Genomic DNA, 18,900 nt, shown 5'->3' with positions numbered 1-18,900 from the left:
CAGGGGTGGACAACGTGAGCGCGGATTTCCTAAGCAGACACACGTTAGACCCCGGAGAGTGGTCCCTCCATCCCTCAGTGTTCAATCGACTGGTGTTGGCATGGGGGCGGCCGGTGCTGGATCTCATGGCATCGGCCGACAACGCTCAGGCCCCTCGCTTCTTCAGTCGTCGAAGAGATCCTCGGGCCGAGGGCATCGACGCGTTAGTGCTCCCGTGGCCGACTCAGCAGTTGCTTTATGTATTTCCGCCATGGCCGCTGGTGGGCCGCGTGGTGCAGCGGATCGGGCACCATGCAGGTCTAGTGGTTCTGATTGCGCCCAATTGGCCTCGACGTCCGTGGTACGGAGACCTGGTTCGGTTATTGGTGCAGGATCCCATTCCGTTGGGCTCCAGGGTGAGATTGGTTCAGGGGCCGATCGAGATGGCCGACCCTGCTCCATTCTCGCTTACGGCCTGGCTCTTGAGAGGCTCAGATTAAGGAAGAAAGGTTTTTCAGCCAGGGTAATTGATACCATGCTGCGTTCTCGTAAGAGGTCTACTTCTTTGGCTTATGTGCGGGTGTGGCGCATTTTTGAGAACTGGTGTCAAGAGCGGCAGTATGTTCCTCTACGGGTTTCCATCGCGGAAGTTTTGGAGTTCCTGCAGGACGGTCTGGACAGGGGGCTCTCGCTCTCTTCCCTGAAAGTGCAGGTTTCAGCGTTGTCTTGTTTCCGTGGAAAGATTCAGGGGATTTCCTTGGCGGCTTCGCCGGACGTGGGGCGGTTCTTGAAAGCTGTCAAGTTGCTTCGTCCACCTCGTCGGCCGACGGTTCCGCCTTGGGATTTGAATTTGGTGTTGGAGGCTCTGGTGGGTCCTCCGTTTGAACCGTTGGCGTCCATCTCGTGTAAAGATCTTACGTTAAAGACAGTGTTTCTGGTGGCCATTGCTTCGGCGCGTAGAATTTCGGAGCTACAGGCTTTGTCTTGTAGAGAGCCTTTTCTCTCCTTGGCTAAGGAGAAAGTGACTTTGCGGACAGTTCCTTCGTTTGTTCCTAAGGTGGTATCCTCCTTTCATGTTAATCAGGTGATTTCGTTACCAGTGTTGGGGGATAGGTCGGGTGATCTCTCTCAACGCCGTTTGGCTAAGTTAGATGTTCGACGCATTTTGCGGTCGTATTTGAGCAGAACGCAGGACTTCCGAGCGTCGGATCGTTTGTTCATTTTGTATGGAGGTCCCAGAAAGGGGGAAGCGGCTTCCAAGGCCACTTTGGCTAGATGGTTAAAGGAGACTATTGCCTCGGCGTATTTGTTGAAACGTCGGGCAGTTCCCTCGGTACTGAAGGCACACTCTACTCGGGGGGTAGCCGCCTCTTGGGCGGAAAGTAGTTTTATTCCCCCTCAGGACATTTGTAAGGCGGCGGTGTGGTCGTCCATTCATTCTTTTGTAAAGCATTATAGAATTGATGTGCAGGCAAAAGAGGATGCTCGGTTTGGAGCGGCTGTGTTGTCTTCTGCTTTTCGTGGGTCCCACCCTTAATGTGTCTACTGCTTTGGTACTTCCCAAGCGTCTTGACCGGTCTGGAGGGTTGCTGAGGAAGGTGAAATTAGGCCTTACCTGCTAATTTTCTTTCCTCTAGACCCTCCAGACCGGTCAAGAGCCCACCCTGGTTCGTATCAGAAGTAATTCAGCAAAAGTAATTTTCAGCCGGGTCAGTTATCAGAAGTATTTTGAGCCGTGTTCTGCTATGTCTGTTCATTTGATATTCAGTATGGTCGGAGACATTTTCTTTGACTCTAATGTTCTGCAGAGTGGGACGCCTGAGCGTTTCATCTGTTTAAGCACACTGTTGGTGTTTACCTATTAGTTTTCCAGGTACAGGGGTTTTATTAGTTTCGGAGTTACTGTTACAGGGATGTGTTTCTCTGCTTTGCTAACTGTATACTGGAGATAGAGGGCTAGCACAGGTTATATGTACTCAGTTTGAAGTTAGTTTTCTCAGTCTCCCTCTGCTGGTAGGCATGCATAACCCAAGCGTCTTGACCGGTCTGGAGGGTCTAGAGGAAAGAAAATTAGCAGGTAAGGCCTAATTTCACCTTTTTCACTGGATAAGGACCACGATATGAACCCTTTTTGTTTTTCTTTTAAACCTTGTTGACAGGGCTGTATAGAGAGCTGTGCGAGTAGTGCAGCAACAGAGGGCGCAAACGAGGTGAGGGTGCCAAAATTGTTTGCTGTCCATTGTGTCCTCTTCTTGGCAGTAGCACAGTGACACCAGGGGACGAGTTGCACAGTGCGCAATTCTGGCTTAGTTACGGTCCTGCTTGTTAAACGTTTCCTTTATATTTTTCCAGAGTTGAGGATCTTTGCCCTTTAAAAAGTACATGTGATAAAACTAGGAAGTTGAGTGAGTGAGAGTGGGGTAGTGAGAATGGGACTATATATATTTTTTTCTTTTCACTTCACCCCCCCCTGCTGAGAATCATCATTTAACAGAAAACGTTAAGAATTGGAAAGCAAGGAACCCTTATGAACAAGCAGGTGAGAAGAAGCTTTCTCTTCTCTTCAGGAGAGAGTTTGTGTTCATATTGCGTTAGGCATATGTTAGCGTGACTGCCCTGACTGCCCTCAGATTAGGGTGTTGTAATAAAAGAAGTTGTAAAGCTGGCTTGTTTTATTTCATTTCAAGCTTTGGTTGTCACATTACATTTTGTTTTTATTTTGTTTAAAGCTATCCAGGCCTTCAAGCAAGTGACACAACGATATGCCCGAAGGCAGAACAAGTGGGTTAGGAGCAGATTTCTACAGCGTGAGTAATGTTATATAGCTGTTTGAGGGTGGAGTTTTTTTAGGAGATGTGTGCATGTGTATGGAGGACTCAGAGACATTTACACCTCTACAGCAGGTTTAAAATTGTGCAAGATAATTAGTGCACTAATGCATATACTTCTCAGCCTAATCTAGAAGTTCACTAATAGAGAGGCTTCCGAGAGCCTAGTCTATAACTACATAGGGGTCATTTAAATCACAGCGCTAAGCTTTGGAAATCAGCTCTGTCGGGGCATGGGAGCAAGCTCCGCCCACCCTCTGCTGACTTCAGATTCCGGGCGGTCATTTAAATCACAGCGCTAAGCTTAGACGCTACTCCATCTATGTGCTTCTGAGCTGTCATCTACAGCTCTGTCGGAGTGTGGGAGCAGGCTCCGCCCACCCACTGCTGACTTCAGATGCTGAGGTGTCATTTAAATTGCATCCGTTTGCTACACAGCCTGAGGTGCTGCTGTTTTGCACGTGCCTTTGCGCAGTGATTTGGAACAGCAATAAGGGTGAAGATAAGACAGTTTTTACTTTATTAATTTTAGGGGTTTTTTTTACTTATCATGGCATTCAAATTCAGGTTTTGCTTGGTTCTTATTTTCATTGGATTATGGAACCCACTTGTTAGGTATGTTTTACAGACAGATTTTCTCTTCCTCAATATTTGACAACCTAACAAAGCATTATTAATAACATCCCTTTTTATAGGAATTTAGTTGATTCTTCTCAGGTTTTGTCTCACTCTATTGAGGTTTGTAACAGCGATTCGCATTTTAGGCAATAATAAACTTCACAGAAGATCAGATTCAAATCCAAATTTTAGAAAAGATAGGCGTGCCCATCTTAAAAGCGTACAGTGTATTAAGGCGTATAGCCCCCCTTTTGTTCCCATCCCATGCTGTTACATGGTCAGTAATAAGACCTGCTTAATTAAAGATTGGCTTGAGGAACATCAGCCAGGCTGCTTATTTTTAACTGAAAAGTGGTTGCATTCTGAGGATTACCCACGGAATGCAGATTTTTTACCTTATTGGCTATGAAAGTATTTCAGTTTCTTGGAATGGTTAAAAAAAAAAAAAGGAGGAGGCATCGCCTTGATTTATAAAGACATATTTGATTTTCAACTACTTGAAGCTTCCATTAGTCCTGAATTAGAAATTTTACCTTGTCAAATTAGAGGTTCCTCTTTCATAGATCCTCTAGCATGCATTCTTTGTTACTGTCCCCCCAAAAAATGAACTACAGCTTATCTCCTTTTTCTGACTTAGTTTTTAGGAATTCTATTGCAAGTGCTTATAGCTTACAGTAATTTTGGGATACATTAATGTCCATTTGAAGAATTTACATCATATTAAGAGAAAACGTTTTACTCTTTTTTTGTCCTCTTTAAATTATAGATGACCCTCCCCTTGTCCTACGCACGTTAAAGGACACCAATTAGACCTAATTTCATTTAGTGATAATGGCATTACTACTCTCAATATTAATTGATTGGATATTAAATGGGAACAGTCTTTTTGGGCAGATCCTTTTCATTGTACTTTTAATATTAATTGGTATGAATTTAAGGGTTGAACCAAGAGTGTTAAATATTGTTATACTAGAGGGAAAATAGAACCAGGAGAATTCTGGGATAATGTGCTACCAAAATGTATTGATGAGATAGATGATAACTTGATTGATAAGTATTGGAGTAGTAGATAATTTATCCCCTCTAAGACTAAAAAAAGAAGCAATCAAGGAAAATTGATAAGTGATTTACTTCAGATTTATTACAGTTAAAAGGTTTGTGTAGAAAATTAGAACGAAAATGGTGTAAGGAAAAACATGACTCAAGCAGGTTAGCCTGGCGTAAAGCAGTCCATAATTATAAACAGCTTTGAAAACAGCTAGGTTGGTCGGGAGGAGTGGCCTAGTGGTTAGGGTGGTGGACTTTGGTCCTGGAGAACTGAGGAACTGAGTTGGATTCCCACTTCAGGCACAGGCAGCTCCTTGTGACTCTGGGCAAGTCACTTAACCCTCCATTGCCCCATGTAAGCCGCATTGAGCCTGCCATGAGTGGGAAAGCGCGGGGTACAAATGTAACTAAAATAAATAATATGAAACAGCTATTCTGTATTGTAAACTCACTCATAAGAGCTACTGTTAATCAATCTCGGTCTGATGATCAATTTCTTACTGCAAATCAGTCAGCTAAATGTTTTCAAGAGAAAATAGCAAAACTTAGATTGGGGTTTACCACAAATGTATTAGAGTGGAATGATGTTTGTTTTTCAAAGTATGGAAGGATTTCTCAGCCATTCAATGGAGTAAATTTTCTAACTTCTTTAAGAAATATTTATTTTCATGGATTAAAGCACAGTTATCTGCCGGTAACTTTACAGTTTGGGGAAATAATGGTAACTCCTATTCTAAAAGATGTAAAATAATCAAAATCATTAGTGTCCAATTGTAGACCAGTGGCCTCAGTTCCATTTCTCATAAACGTGTTACATCACAATTAAATCAATATTTAGATCAACATGGTATTCATCATTTTGCTCTTTATTTATTATTTATTTATTTATTGGAATTTATTGACCGCATTTATAAAGAGATTCACACAAGGCGATATATAGCAGGTACTGTAACATAAGACTTACAATTTTGTTAACAGCATAACAATAGTAAAATAACCAAAAATAAACTAAATACAATAAATGAGGTAAACTTGAAAGCAGTAAATCAAAACCTAATAATGGAACTACCATGAAACAGTATCAAAAATATATACATTTAACAGCGCTAGAATTCAAATACCAGAGATATAATAAAATCTTAGCATAATGCCAATGATACACCTAATAAGCAGCATTAGAACATTCAACTAACATAGATATGATGCTAAAGATTTTCTACAATACAGGGGCGTAGCTACGGGTGGGCCCAGGCCCACCCAGTGTTTTGCGACCTTCTCCACGACGACGACGACAGTCTTCTTCTTGCCTGCAGCGGCGAGCGGGCGGGTGTAAAAGCAGCAGCAAGCAGCCAGGCTCGACTCCGTCCTTCGCGTTTTGCCCTCTCGCCCGAAAGGAAATGACATCAGCGGAAAGTGGGGGCGCAGAGAGAGGGCAGGAAGCGAAGGACGGAGTCGAGTTAAGGTTCTCTGTGCCTCCCGGCCGCGCTTTTCTTAGAGCGGTAGGAGGAGGGAAGGGACAGGAGATAGACGGTGTTGGCGCTGGTGGCGGGTCTCCTCCTGATCTGCTCTCGGAGTCAGAGCAGATGATCAGGAGAGGGGGTCCCGCGGCCATCAGAGAAGAGGATGGAGCCAGAGCGAACTATGAGCTGCTGCAACCAGTTCATGTTATGCTTTATTATTTGTATTTAATCTCACTTAGTGCGTGCCCACCCATATTAGCTCTGGGCCCACCCAAAATCTCAGGTCTGGCTACGCCACTGCTACAATATGGCTTTTACCATATAGCTGAGGGACCAAGAGCAGATATAGGATGGGAACAAGATGTGTGGTACAGAGTCAGTTGGGATAATTTGATGGTTAGCTAAACTTTAGCTCTGAAACGGTTATAGTTACTTTATTGAGTGAAAGTAAATATGTACTTTTACTTCAGTTTGGTTTCTCATCCGCATTTGATTTAATGGATCACTTCCTTCCTCTTGCAGAATGTGGAGGAAATTGGAATAACAAGGGTGATCTTGAAGTAGTTTGAGGGTTTCTTAACTAGGAGAAGTTATAGGGTTAAATGGGATGGTAAGTTGTCTTTGTCATGGCATAATACTTTGGAGTACCACAGGGATCACCATTGTCCCCAGTGTTATTTAATGTATTTTTGTATTCTCTTGGTTATCTATAAGAAGGTAATGGTTTTGATATCTATATTTATGTGGATGACATTGCAGCATTAAGCCCTATTCCATCGTGCATCGATTTTGATCTGGCTAGAATTTCTGTCTGCATGAATTTCTTGGATACATGAATGAGACATAACTTGAAATTGAATTCAGAAAAAAAACTAAGATTTTATGCTTTGATATAAGACCAGAGAACATTCCAAAATTGATTACAGTGAATTCCTGTGATTTTTACTATTTCAAAAGTTATTAGAATTGTAGGAGTTCAGATTGACAGTTTTATGATGGTGAAGATGTTACGAATGATAAGAAAATACTTTGATAGGTATCATTTTGAGGGTTTAACACTTGCTGTTATCTTATCTTGATTACTGGTACCTGATCTACCTGGGTTGTACTAAGATGCTGCTGAAAAGATTGCAAATGGTGCAGAATACAGTGGTTTGTTTAATATTTGGGCTCTCTAAATGCGAGTGTATATTACCTTATTATGTTAGGTTACACAGGCCAGAATAGTTTTTAAACATGGTTTTTTTTAATATATATATAAAACATTACAGATTACTTTTTGTTTCAGTGTTGATTCCAGAATTAGAAGGCTTGGTAGTTTTACAATATTAGCTTTTCCCCCAGTTAAGGGTAACAAATGTTTAAATATCTTTGAAACTCTACTGTCCTTCCAAGCAGCAAGGATCTGGAAGAACTTTACAACACTTTTTTTCTGTTTCTCAGCATTATTTGACATTTAGAAGGAAGGTTAAAACTTGTTTATTTAAACAATTTGTTGTACAGTAACACTAATATTTTAGGTCATGTTATATGGTTTTAGAGTTGTTGTAATTCCCAGTGATTGTCCTGGCTTCTTAATTTTTGTAAGAGTGGGATATAAGTTTGTAATGTTGCCTTTGCCAAATAGACACAAAATAGCTGGCTATTTGGACTTCTTCACAGGCAGGCTGTTCTGAAATTTCCCTCTCAGTTCTGGTTACCCTTTTCTGCAAATGGCCTGCTGCGTATTGGCCTCTTTATCTGGTAACTCCAGAAACAGGTGGCACTTTGATGAGGTAGAGTTTAAAACAACAAAAGGAAGTAATTCTTCACTTAAGGGAGAATTAACCTGAAAGACTCTGAAGCCATTATCTGGTCTTGATTTGTTGGGATATAAAAAGAAAGTCTGGTCTGAGAATGCACTGAACTGCCTGTGGTTACTGGTGTGAGTCTTGGGGATGGTTCTTATCCTTGGAGACGGTGAATTTTAATCTCCTAATTCACTGTGTAATTGTATTGGATTCTTTCAGGGTGACACAGAGCTTAAATAACCAGCCAGTCAATATGTATCAGGCAGCAGTCAGCTAAATTAGTCCTGAATCTTGAATGCCAAGCCATGTCTGGGCACTAACATTGAATATCCGAGTCTCCAAAGACTCTAAAGTTTCAGTAGAATTCTTTGGGCCTTTCCCCAGAAACTGTGAACAACTAACTAGAATGATGGATAACACATTCTAAGACCTCCTGAATATCATTGATAAACGGTTCCTGCCCTTTCTCCTATAAATGAACTCAATCCTTCCAAAACTCTTCTGTACACTCAAAATCCACCTAATCATGTCTGATCTGTATACCTTTCCTCCTCTCCCAGGCAACTACCCAACTGCTAACCTGCCTGTTAATCTTAACCAGCCCCTTGGACAAGCATTTCTGGTTTTAAAAAGATGTCCAATCATATTAAGACAACACCCTTAATCCACCAGTACAACCTCTAAATCCCTCTTAACCTCTCTAATCAGCTGTTTGCCAGTCCATTAACCAAGGGCATTGCCCCAAGGTACGCAGGGAAGTCCACAGGCCAATCCGCCTCTGCAGTTGATGTCTCACAGCCAATCCGAACCATCAGAATCGCTTCAAATTAACAGACCCACCTTCCCCCTCCCCCCCCCCATCTGCCACTGAGCCTAACTAGACCAAGTCTAGACCAGCACCGGGTCATCTATGGCCTCCAAAACACTGGCCCAGTGCCCAGTGGCCTTTTGATTTCCCAAGCAAGTTCATGACCTTTATATTTTAATTCACTTTTGTAAAGAAAAGGTTGAGAGGGTTGTATTCAGTTCATTAGAGTTGCAACTGCATGATCAGTCAGTCTGAGTCATACCATTCCTGTCAATGGCCTGCAACCAGTTGCTGATTTCTCACTGTTCAAGGTTTGTGTTCTGTGTTGTAGGTCCTGGACCCAATGCCCCTGCCGTCTATGGTTTGGATGTTACTGATATTTCACATTGGGAGGAAGATGTCCTGAAACCTGCTCTTCAGCTTATAAACAGCTTCCTCCAGGTATCTGAAAAATGGAAAAGCATACTTCAATGAAAATGTTGTGTGGAATAACTTAATCATTATATATGCTTGGCTGTAAAAACATCTTCTCCATCAAAAGACAGAATGATGTGGCCACACAAGCGAGTGACACAATGATGCCAGCATCTTGGCATCTCAGTAAGCTCCAAAAAATAAATACCCCCCCCCCCCCCCCCCGCAAATGTCCTTTTATTTATTTAATATTCAGCCAGTTCACTCACCAGCTTAAGCAAAACACTGATGTTTAACTGGAGCCATATATTAAGCAGACCTAAACTATATTCAGAACTTACCCAGATACCGGCTGAATATCTTTGCTATCCATATACTTTTTGGCCTGCCTCCACTCCTCACCTTATCTAGCTCACAAAGAATTAGATAATATCTGTCCATTTAATGATTTAAATAGTGTGATAATATCCATATTACAGATCAATTTCCAGTAGGTATGCCAGTTTTGTCTCTCCTGGCGACCCTGTTCCTTCTTATTTATATTTTACCAAGTAACAGTGGACTCCTGCCCATCTGCAGTCAGCGGTTCCCCTTCACCAGGCAGAAATAACCAGCTTTTTATCAGCAGCGATGTCAGGTGAACTGGCTGGTCAGGGCATAAGGGAGAGCCCTGACCTTGGAAGCAATTTATCGCTTAGCTCCTATGGTCTAGTATTGCTTCCAGTGCTGAGTTACAATTTGTCTTGAGGTGCGGCGGAGTGAGGCAACAGAATCAGCTTTGTTCCCCACCTTTGCAGGTGGGACCCAGCCTCCGGGACTCTAGGCGGGAAAAACAGTGAGTCAACCTGCTCAAATAACTCTGGAAGCAATATGGACAGCTCTAGACTCAATTTATAAAGTATGTGCTGGTCTGACTCCAAATGTATAGCATAATACTGAAAGTATTTCTAAATTAGAGTGTTCTTTTGCTCGGAGTGCTTCTAAAATTGGACGGCACAAGTGAAGCAATTGAAACAAGCTCAGATTTCAATAGAGCAGGACAGAATGGTATTTCAAAGACAATTATTCTTGCCATCAAAATTTGAGAATTTTGAATTTTCCTAAAGTGCTGACAAGCCCTTCTAAGGAGCTGCTTTTCCTCCTCTCCATAAAATTTACTATGTTCCTATGAAATGGGTGCAAACTTCCCAGATCCAGTTGGAAGATGTTTCCTCAGATAATCTTGATATTTCTGCAGTACTGAAGAGTTCAGTTGAGGAGACTATAAAGAGATTTACTCTGATTCTTTCTTTTTTTTTTATGCAAGTCGAAGAAGCTCTAGTACGATTTGGTTTTTTGTGCTGATGGTGGTAGCTTTATGGGAGGGAAAATTTCTTTCTTTTCTGATGTGTGCAAATGGACTCGGATCAGAAGGAATAAGTTTTAACCAACTGTTCTCAAGTATTATCTATTGAAGCAAAGTTTCAACTCCATTGTCCTTATAAATGCATCAGATATATTAAAGATGTGTTTTATGACCCTTCACAACTTCTATTCTCTTTAGAAGGTAAAGGGATCGGAGCTGCTGAACTATTGTAATCATAGTTATTATTGACTGGACTATATTATTTATCTAGCTGAGCCTACTTATTCCTTGGGTAATATTTTCCTTAGGCCAACTTCCTTTGTCGTTTTGCCACTTGTTTCCTCCGAGTGTGGTCTAATTTTCTGCGAGTTAGCTTGGGTATTCTTAGTTTTCTTATTCTTTAAATTACGTAGATTGTTTACCTGATTCAGTTTATCTTGATTGTATTAATCTTTCAAAAATCAAACGAAGCATATACACTTGTAACAGAAAAACAGAGATCAAGTAATATTACAAGCATATAATAAAGAAAAGAAAATCAAACTCTTCATTAGATCACCATAAGTGAGAAAGTGGACATAAGAACTTAAAAGGAGAACCAAGGAAACTAAGAGGGTCTCTTACTACAGCACACTCACGTTTTTGCACGAGCTAAACGTTAGAGACGTCAATGCATTCCTATGGGCGTCTCTAACGTTTAGCGCCCCCCCACACACACAATTTTAGCGCGTGTCAAAAAGTGACCGTGCCTTAGTAAAAGACCCTCTAAAACAGCAAGAAAGAGCCTAACATGACTAAACCCCAGATAATATTTAATGCCACTAGAGATCTTCTTCAGCTCAGAATAGGGCCCTCAACTGGCAAAAAAATGTATATGCTTAATTCCTAAATAACAGGGATAGGCCAATAAAAATGAAGCTCCCAAATTCTTTGTTTCCTCTTTCATAGACATAAGTACATAAGTACATAAGTAGTGCCATACTGGGAAAGACCAAAGGTCCATCTAGCCCAGCATCCTGTCACCGACAGTGGCCAATCCAGGTCAAGGGCACCTGGCACGCTCCCCAAACGTAAAAACATTCCAGACAAGTTATACCTAAAAATGCGGAATTTTTCCAAGTCCATTTAATAGCGGTCTATGGACTTGTCCTTTAGGAATCTATCTAACCCCTTTTTAAACTCCGTCAAGCTAACCGCCCGTACCACGTTCTCCGGCAACGAATTCCAGAGTCTAATTACACGTTGGGTGAAGAAAAATTTTCTCCGATTCGTTTTAAATTTACCACACTGTAGCTTCAACTCATGCCCTCTAGTCCTAGTATTTTTGGATAGCGTGAACAGTCGCTTCACATCCACCCGATCCATTCCACTCATTATTTTATACACTTCTATCATATCTCCCCTCAGCCGTCTCTTCTCCAAGCTGAAAAGCCCTAGCCTTCTCAGCCTCTCTTCATAGGAAAGTCGTCCCATCCCCACTATCATTTTCGTCAAAAATTATTTTGTTCTATCTTGAGTAGACTTAGTCACATCTAGTTAAATCCAAGTCCTTTGACCACATAATAGTCTGAGAATTCCTAAAGTATAATCTCAGTGGAGGAGTGGCCTGGTGGTTAGGGTGGTGGACTTTGGTCCTGGGGACCTGAGGAACTGAGTTCGATTCCCACTTCAGGCACAGGCAGCTCCTTGTGATTCTGGCCAAGTCACTTAACCCTCCATTGCCCCATGAAAGCGCATTGAGCCTGCCATGAGTGGGAAAGCACGGGGTACAAATGTAACAAAAATAAAATTAATCACATTCAAATCCTGCTCAAAAATAAAAGACAGCAACAATTTAGCTCTTTCAGAGACTTCAGATAAAGAATCTTCCAAAATGGCAAACAAGTGTCTAATTTTATCGTTCCTTTCTTGTTGATTTTGGCTTCTCACTATCCCCTGTATTTTATTAGAGGCATTAGGTATATAATAAAGTTTATTAAAAGGAGGAATAGCTTCTGTCGATAATTTTACATTTTCAACCAAGTATATCTTGAAAAAATAAAGAGGAGATATTTCCAAAGCCTTAGGGAAACTCAGCACATACAGATTAAGTCTCCTCAATCTTGCAGTGAACTAAGGTCTTATCCTTCACTGCAACAGCAACAGTCTCTTTAAACTCTTTAACCTCTAACTGTACGTTCTTAACCTTTTCAGAGCAATCCTTGACCATTTCCATGTTTTGCGATAAGCAGTCAACCTTGCCTACAAGGTTAGTAACTTCTTGTGTAGATCTTGCAACTTTAGAGTCAAGCCTCTGTAGAGCTTTCCAAGTATTCTCCAGGGTAAGTGCCATGGGGGCTGTCTAGTCAAACGTAACTCTGTTGATGATTCACCAAGTCTGGCTGTCTCAGATAGGGGCTCCAGATTAGCGACTTCTGCTTCTAGAAACACCATAGTCAGAACCCTTACATCAGCCAGACATGGAGGAAGGCTGACAGTCAATGGTGACAGTGGTGTTTCTAGCCCCCAAAATGTGAATGCTCCTTCATTCATGCATATCACAGAGGGTTTGACGGCAGACTGCTCAAGTTTCTGTTGGACCGGTGAGAGCACAGCCTTTACTACCCCTTTTTCTCTTCATGTGCGGCCATAGTCATAGAAGAAAAAAAGAAACACCAACAGAGACAAGAACAGGTATGAACCGGCAAAGATTCATGCCACCATCTTGGCAACTCCCCCTCCGTGTAACAACATCTACTCAGGTGGCTGGAATAACACTAGCAGGCAAAGATTCTGGAACTTTTTTCAGAGGGATCCAAACCTAGTAGAGGTGGTAGCTGAAGGCAGAGGTATAATTTCTAGACTGTCTTTGACAAAAAGTACCTGAATATATGTAAACCGCATTGAATGTAGTTGCAAAAAACCTCAGAAAGGCGGTATATCAAGTCCCATTTCAACATCAACATACTTGCAGATGAAGCCAACACTCATTACTTTGAATGATTCTTGGGAAGCCATTACTGACTTAGCTAAAGCTATGATTCCTCAAATAAATTCTCTAACAAAATCTATAAATTAGATTTCTTCTGAAGTGGATAAAAATACTATGAATTTGGTGGTGTTGAATACTCAAATAGAGAAATTGGAGAAAGAAGATAAAGATTTGACTACGTTACAAATGTTTATGACAGAACAAAGGAGGAGGAAAAGTCCCTCACGTAAACGTGAGCATGGAAGAACAAAGTGAGGAGAACTCAAGGAGAATGTTCAATGAGTCTTTAATTCTGATAAACATAAAAATGACTTAACAAACCTGACAGGCGACATGGAAGTTTTGGAAAATAATCTTAAAACCACTACACTTACAATTTTAAACTTTCCCCATTCTTGATTTCGCTCCCTGCAGGAAATGTTTCATATATAATTGAAAGAGATTTTGGTTATCAGACTCAAATGTACAAGTTTTAATATGAACAGATCCCTTTCTCTGGCTCACGAAAGTAGGAACTTCAATGTAAACAATTCTTCCACAGTGGTGTCCTCATGTCAGGTAGATCAGATCTTTACTTTTGCTCCATGTCTATTGGTTGGTTCCTTCAATATACTATTATAGTACACAATTTGATTTTTCTCTTTGCAGGTTTTATGTAGGGACAAACTAACTTGTAAAACTATTATTGCCCGGTAGCTGAGGTAATATTTGTCAGCATATATATTTCATTGTGTAGTTCAGCTCACTTGGGCCCAGGACTGGGTTTTCACACCGTGAGCTTTCATTCACAGCTACCTGCAGATTGTGAGGAGCTGTAAAAGTGGGAGAAGATAACCCTCATTTACCCAGTTATTTCAGGTAAATGGGGACCATGGGCTCCATCTGAAATCGTAGGCCACAAATCTGGCCCCCAGGTATCTCCCTTAAGCAGTGACCATAACATTCTTTTCCTAGTCTTGTCTATGACTGTTGGCTTTGCAGCACATCCAATTCAGCCGACTGAGGGAGCTGAAAAGCAGACTCGAAGATCAAACCTCTTACTAGCAGATCACATTTACCACCGAAGCCTCGGCAGAAAATCATAGCCCTCTTTTCTTAGCTGCAGTGAGAGTTGAAATAAAAGAACTAGATTTTGCTTGGCATGGTTAAGATGACTTTATCTTGCCTATCTTTCCTTTATAGGGCCAGAAACCAACAATAGAACCTGTCATGATGCAGTGCAATGTCACCGAGGACAAATGGAGTCGTCATTTTTGTGAACCGTGCAATAAAATTCTCATTGGGGACAAACAGTGGGCAGGTAACGTTCTGAACAGAGCAAGAATGGATCGTAGTTCCCTCTAAAGACTGGGTTGATGTGAGCAAAAAATTGTCTTCACATGCAAAGCATTTGTTACCGTGTGAGCACTACATAGAAGAGTCAGCACACACGTCTGCAGGCTGTCCATGTGTGCTAGCATGCACGTGTGAACACTGTCAGCTGTCAACAGATAAGACACCATCTCCCTGGAATAAACGTCTCACATTTATCTTCCTTTTCATTGACAATTCTTACACATAAACACCAATTTTCACATCCACATTCACTGTTCCCACAGCTCCCACATGTGTATCCTGGCAACACAGTCTACACTCAGTCATACACCTATACACATGTAAAAAATAAGATTCTCGATCGTGCTCCCACTTCCTCAGTGTCGCATTGTTTTCCTTATCTGCTCACTGCAGCAGCTGGTGGCACAGCTGTATGGTGTTTGGGGTGGCAGTGCAGGCAAGAGGGCATGTGGCATTGTTTCTTTTAAGCTGCGCCACTGAGACGTTGAGCAGTTCACATTCACACGTGCAGCTTAGAAGAAACTGGAATGGACTGTAAAGATTCCAGACTGTCCTGTTGCCTAATCTATTTTGATGACCTTTTCATGGCAGTTTTTCTCTGGTTTCCCCTGATGTCTATGTCCATTGGAGAATTAGGTTCTATTAGTTTCCTGCTATTGTATAATTCTAAATCTACAGAAATAATCACAATATATTAGAATATAAATTGAATATACTGCCATTTTCAGGTAAAATAAGAAATGAAAAAAATTGCTGTTTCTACTGGAGCATTCCATTAATTGGCTGTTCAGTAATAATTTGTTCCTTTTTTTTTGCTGTTAAAAGCGCACATAAAATCCAAGTCCCACCTGTATTACATGAGGAAGAGAAGGGAGCTGGAATCTGCAAATGAACTAATAAATGCCATCCAAGCTACTGTACATGAAAAGCAGGACGAGGATGAGTCTGAGCACAGGAACTTCAATCAGAGGGAGGAAGAGCATTGGAAAAGCTGAGTCAAGCCTGGGCTCCACTGAGCCCAGCGTCCTGTTTTCATGAGCTGCCAGTCTGGCTACTAGGAAACTGTTTTTATATGCAGCTATATTTTCAACTTTGATAATTACCTCCAGCCCAAATGAACTTGTACTAGTGAATAGTTGAAGCGGTTTACGAATACTAAAAGGAAAGCATCACAGTCATCCAGAGAACATTACAACGTAGTGACTGAAGGCAGAACCATAACGATTCACCTTAACTGCATACTGACTAAATAAATATCTTTTAAAACTGGTGCCCTGCTCTTAGCACCATTTGAAATGGTAAACAAATTTCCTGTTAACTTTGTTCCAAGCCAGTTATCTTCCAGTTGACGAACTGAAACCTCTTTAGCCTTTCCTCATATGAGAGTTATTCTGTCTCCTTTATCATTTTTGTTACCCTTCTCTTTACCTTTTCTAATTCTGTTGTATCTTTTTTTGAGATAGGATGACCAGAATTACTCACAGTTCTTGATGAAGCTATTTATTCCTTCCTGAATAATTCCTAACATTGCATTTGCCACCACACACTAAGCTGAGGCTTTAATGTGTAGTCCCTCAAAATTTCAAGATTCTTTTCCTGAGGGGTAATTCCTAATATGGAGCCCAGTGTTGTGCACATAGAGTTGGGATTACTTGCCCCACGTACATTTGTTTTCCACTTGTCCACATTAAATCTAGGGCCCTGTTTCCTAAGATGTGCTAGTGTTTTTAGCGCACGCTAAAGACACCCATATATTCCTATGGCTGTCTTTAGCGTTTAGCGTGCACTAAAAACACTGACACAACCTTAGCGCTGCTTAATAAACAGGGCCCCTAGTCTCCATGTTTTGCAAATCCTGACAGTCTTCTCAGGTTCTGAGTTCTTTAAATAGTTCTCTGTGATCTGCAGCCTTGATCAACTTTCCTTTTTCTAGATCATTAATGAAGAATTTAATACAAATATCAATTTCTGTTTTTCAAATTACTAGCATGGTCTAATGTGGGTTGCAGAAGAATTAAACTAGAACATTTCTAGGAATTACCAATAGAACCTTCTTGAGATATGCATAATAGCACAATTGTAATGCAAATTACAAAACTGTAGTCAAAAAAACTTCTAAAACACACACAAAAAAACAAAACCCAGAGGTAAAAGTGACCCCCCCCCCCCCAATGTATAGTCCAAGAGAAAATCCAAGTAGTAGGGGTGAACAAAAGATCTTCACAGTCCGATGTAAATTGTAACAAACTTTATTCAGCACCACTTGTGCTGAATAAAGTTTGTTATAATTTACATCTGTCATAAAACGTCTGACACATAGCACAGTTATGGTACAAATTAAAAAAACAAATTAGTCAAAACACTTTGGAAGTTGACTAACCAAAGACTGCATCTTATCAGAGGTAATCAACTGTTTTAAAAAAATATCCTAAATAAAAAAAAAATGTTTCCAGCTTATTTATAAAAACTTTATAATCGGCTTCTAGTCTTAAGGAAAATGGTAGAGAATACCATGTTGAGGCAGCTTGATAAGAAAATGGTTCCACTAGCCGTTGTTGATGCTTTTAAAATTCTGATGTCAGGATATAATTTAACTTTAAATGTTGTGAAAACTGAAGTAATCTAATAGGTTGTAGACAGTTAATCTGATGACAAATATGATGTTGCAGTTCCTTGCAAGAACCTAGACACTTTAAACAACCCTCCCTCCCCTCAGCCGGCAGCCAGGGCAGACTTATCAGCAATGGTGGAACTCTTTAACGTATTTTTTTAGCATGGTATATCTATCTAGCTGCTATATTTTAAAATATTTGACGTTTCTTAAATAATTTCTTAAGACAATTTGTATATACACCATTACAGTAGTCACACTGCATTAAAAGCTTGAACTCAAAATATATATATTTTGGGGATGAAAATAACATCTAATTTTCCTAAAGATTTTTTGATCTAGGCACATAATCTGGTCATCCAAAGGATCTGAAATAATGCCTAGAAAACCCTGGTCAAAGTACATATCCCTTATTATAGTCCTACTCTGTTTCCTATCCTTTTAACCAGTTATCAGTCCCGGTGTCTTTCATGAGGGACTCTTGTCAAATACTTTCTGAAAATCTTGGACAGCAAGTACAGCCATATGTCATTGAAGATAAGCATCTACTAACTTTGAACAGCAGGAAGGTGCATTTTTTACCCTTCATCTTGGCAGAACAGCACAAGATCTCTCAGGTTGACTGAGAATCATCTGGATCGCAGTCTTCAAGTCTTTCCACAGATATTTCTGTTGGATTCAGGACTGACTGGGCCATTCACTCTCTTGCTTTGTGCTAAAAAGTTAATATTCTCCACAGTCCCAGTCCTATGGCAGATAGTAGTAGATTTTCTTCAGTGATCTGCCCTGTACTTTTCGCCATGCGTTTTCCCATGATCCTCACAAGCTGTCCTGTCCCTGCTGCTGCTGCAAAGCATTGCACAGCATAGTGCTACAACCACTGTTTACAGGGTGATGAGCTGTATTTCTTTTGCATCATGCATATTGCTTAGCCTTGCAGCTAAAGACCTTTGTGGTCCACCCAGTCTGACCAACAAGGCGTCCAGTTGTACCTGCCTCCTCTATTCCCTGTTTAAGGTGTGAAGGTCATAAGTTTTGCTTTGATTTTATCCTTTTTCCTTTTTTTAATTGAAATGTTTATTGTTATTACTACACAACATAATCAGAAAATGCAAAGATAAAGTCAACATAAATAATATCTACATTGATAAGCCACTAGTCCACATCAAGGAGTACAAAAGGTTGGCTATGAGATCCCGAATTAAAACATAACAGCGGTATGACAGAAACGTACACCACGTAGAACAGCTCCTGGCCGGTTAAATAGCCTTTAAGCCAGCTAAGCTCTAATCACCGCAAGATAGCCAGCTATCTCGGCTGAATATTAATCACTTAGCTGCTAGTCCAGTCACGGGCTGTGTTGTGTGACATAGATGGTTAGCGCCAATATTCATTGGCTGACCGGCTAAGTTTAGCGGACAGATAGACACACATAAACAGCAGGTCTATCTTGGCTGCTGTAACTTAGCCGGTCAGCTGATGAATATTGGCTTAATAGGCTATGTTCATAGCGGCCAAAAAAAATGGAAATTCAATTCTGGTTGCTGGGTATGGCCTGGCATTGAATTTCTGGGTTCGTTGCCAAGCTGCCTCCTGCAGTCTGAATATCGGCCCTACAGTAACTGCAATTAAGCTACCCAGCCTACAAGAAAGGAAACCATTTAATCAATTGCCCAGTAAACCTGACCTTTCAG

At 40.9% G+C, this 18,900-nt stretch overlaps 1 protein-coding gene across 1 annotated transcript in view; it reads left to right on the top strand.

The window, feature by feature from the left end:
- Nucleotides 1-15,864, top strand: part of TRIT1 (tRNA isopentenyltransferase 1) — a 38,910-nt gene extending 23,046 nt beyond the window's left edge. The window contains 4 exon segments of the mRNA XM_030218921.1: nucleotides 2,709-2,786; nucleotides 8,862-8,971; nucleotides 14,443-14,560; nucleotides 15,421-15,864. Of these exon segments, the coding sequence (XP_030074781.1) occupies nucleotides 2,709-2,786; nucleotides 8,862-8,971; nucleotides 14,443-14,560; nucleotides 15,421-15,590 (476 nt within the window). The 3' untranslated portion in view covers nucleotides 15,591-15,864.
- The last annotated feature ends 3,036 nt before the right edge of the window (nucleotides 15,865-18,900 follow it).

Source organism: Microcaecilia unicolor, chromosome 11, assembly GCF_901765095.1.
Source record: "Microcaecilia unicolor chromosome 11, aMicUni1.1, whole genome shotgun sequence".
NCBI lineage: Eukaryota > Metazoa > Chordata > Amphibia > Gymnophiona > Siphonopidae > Microcaecilia > Microcaecilia unicolor.
Note: the sequence above shows the minus strand (reverse complement) of the source record. Positions and strands in the feature narration are given on the sequence as shown.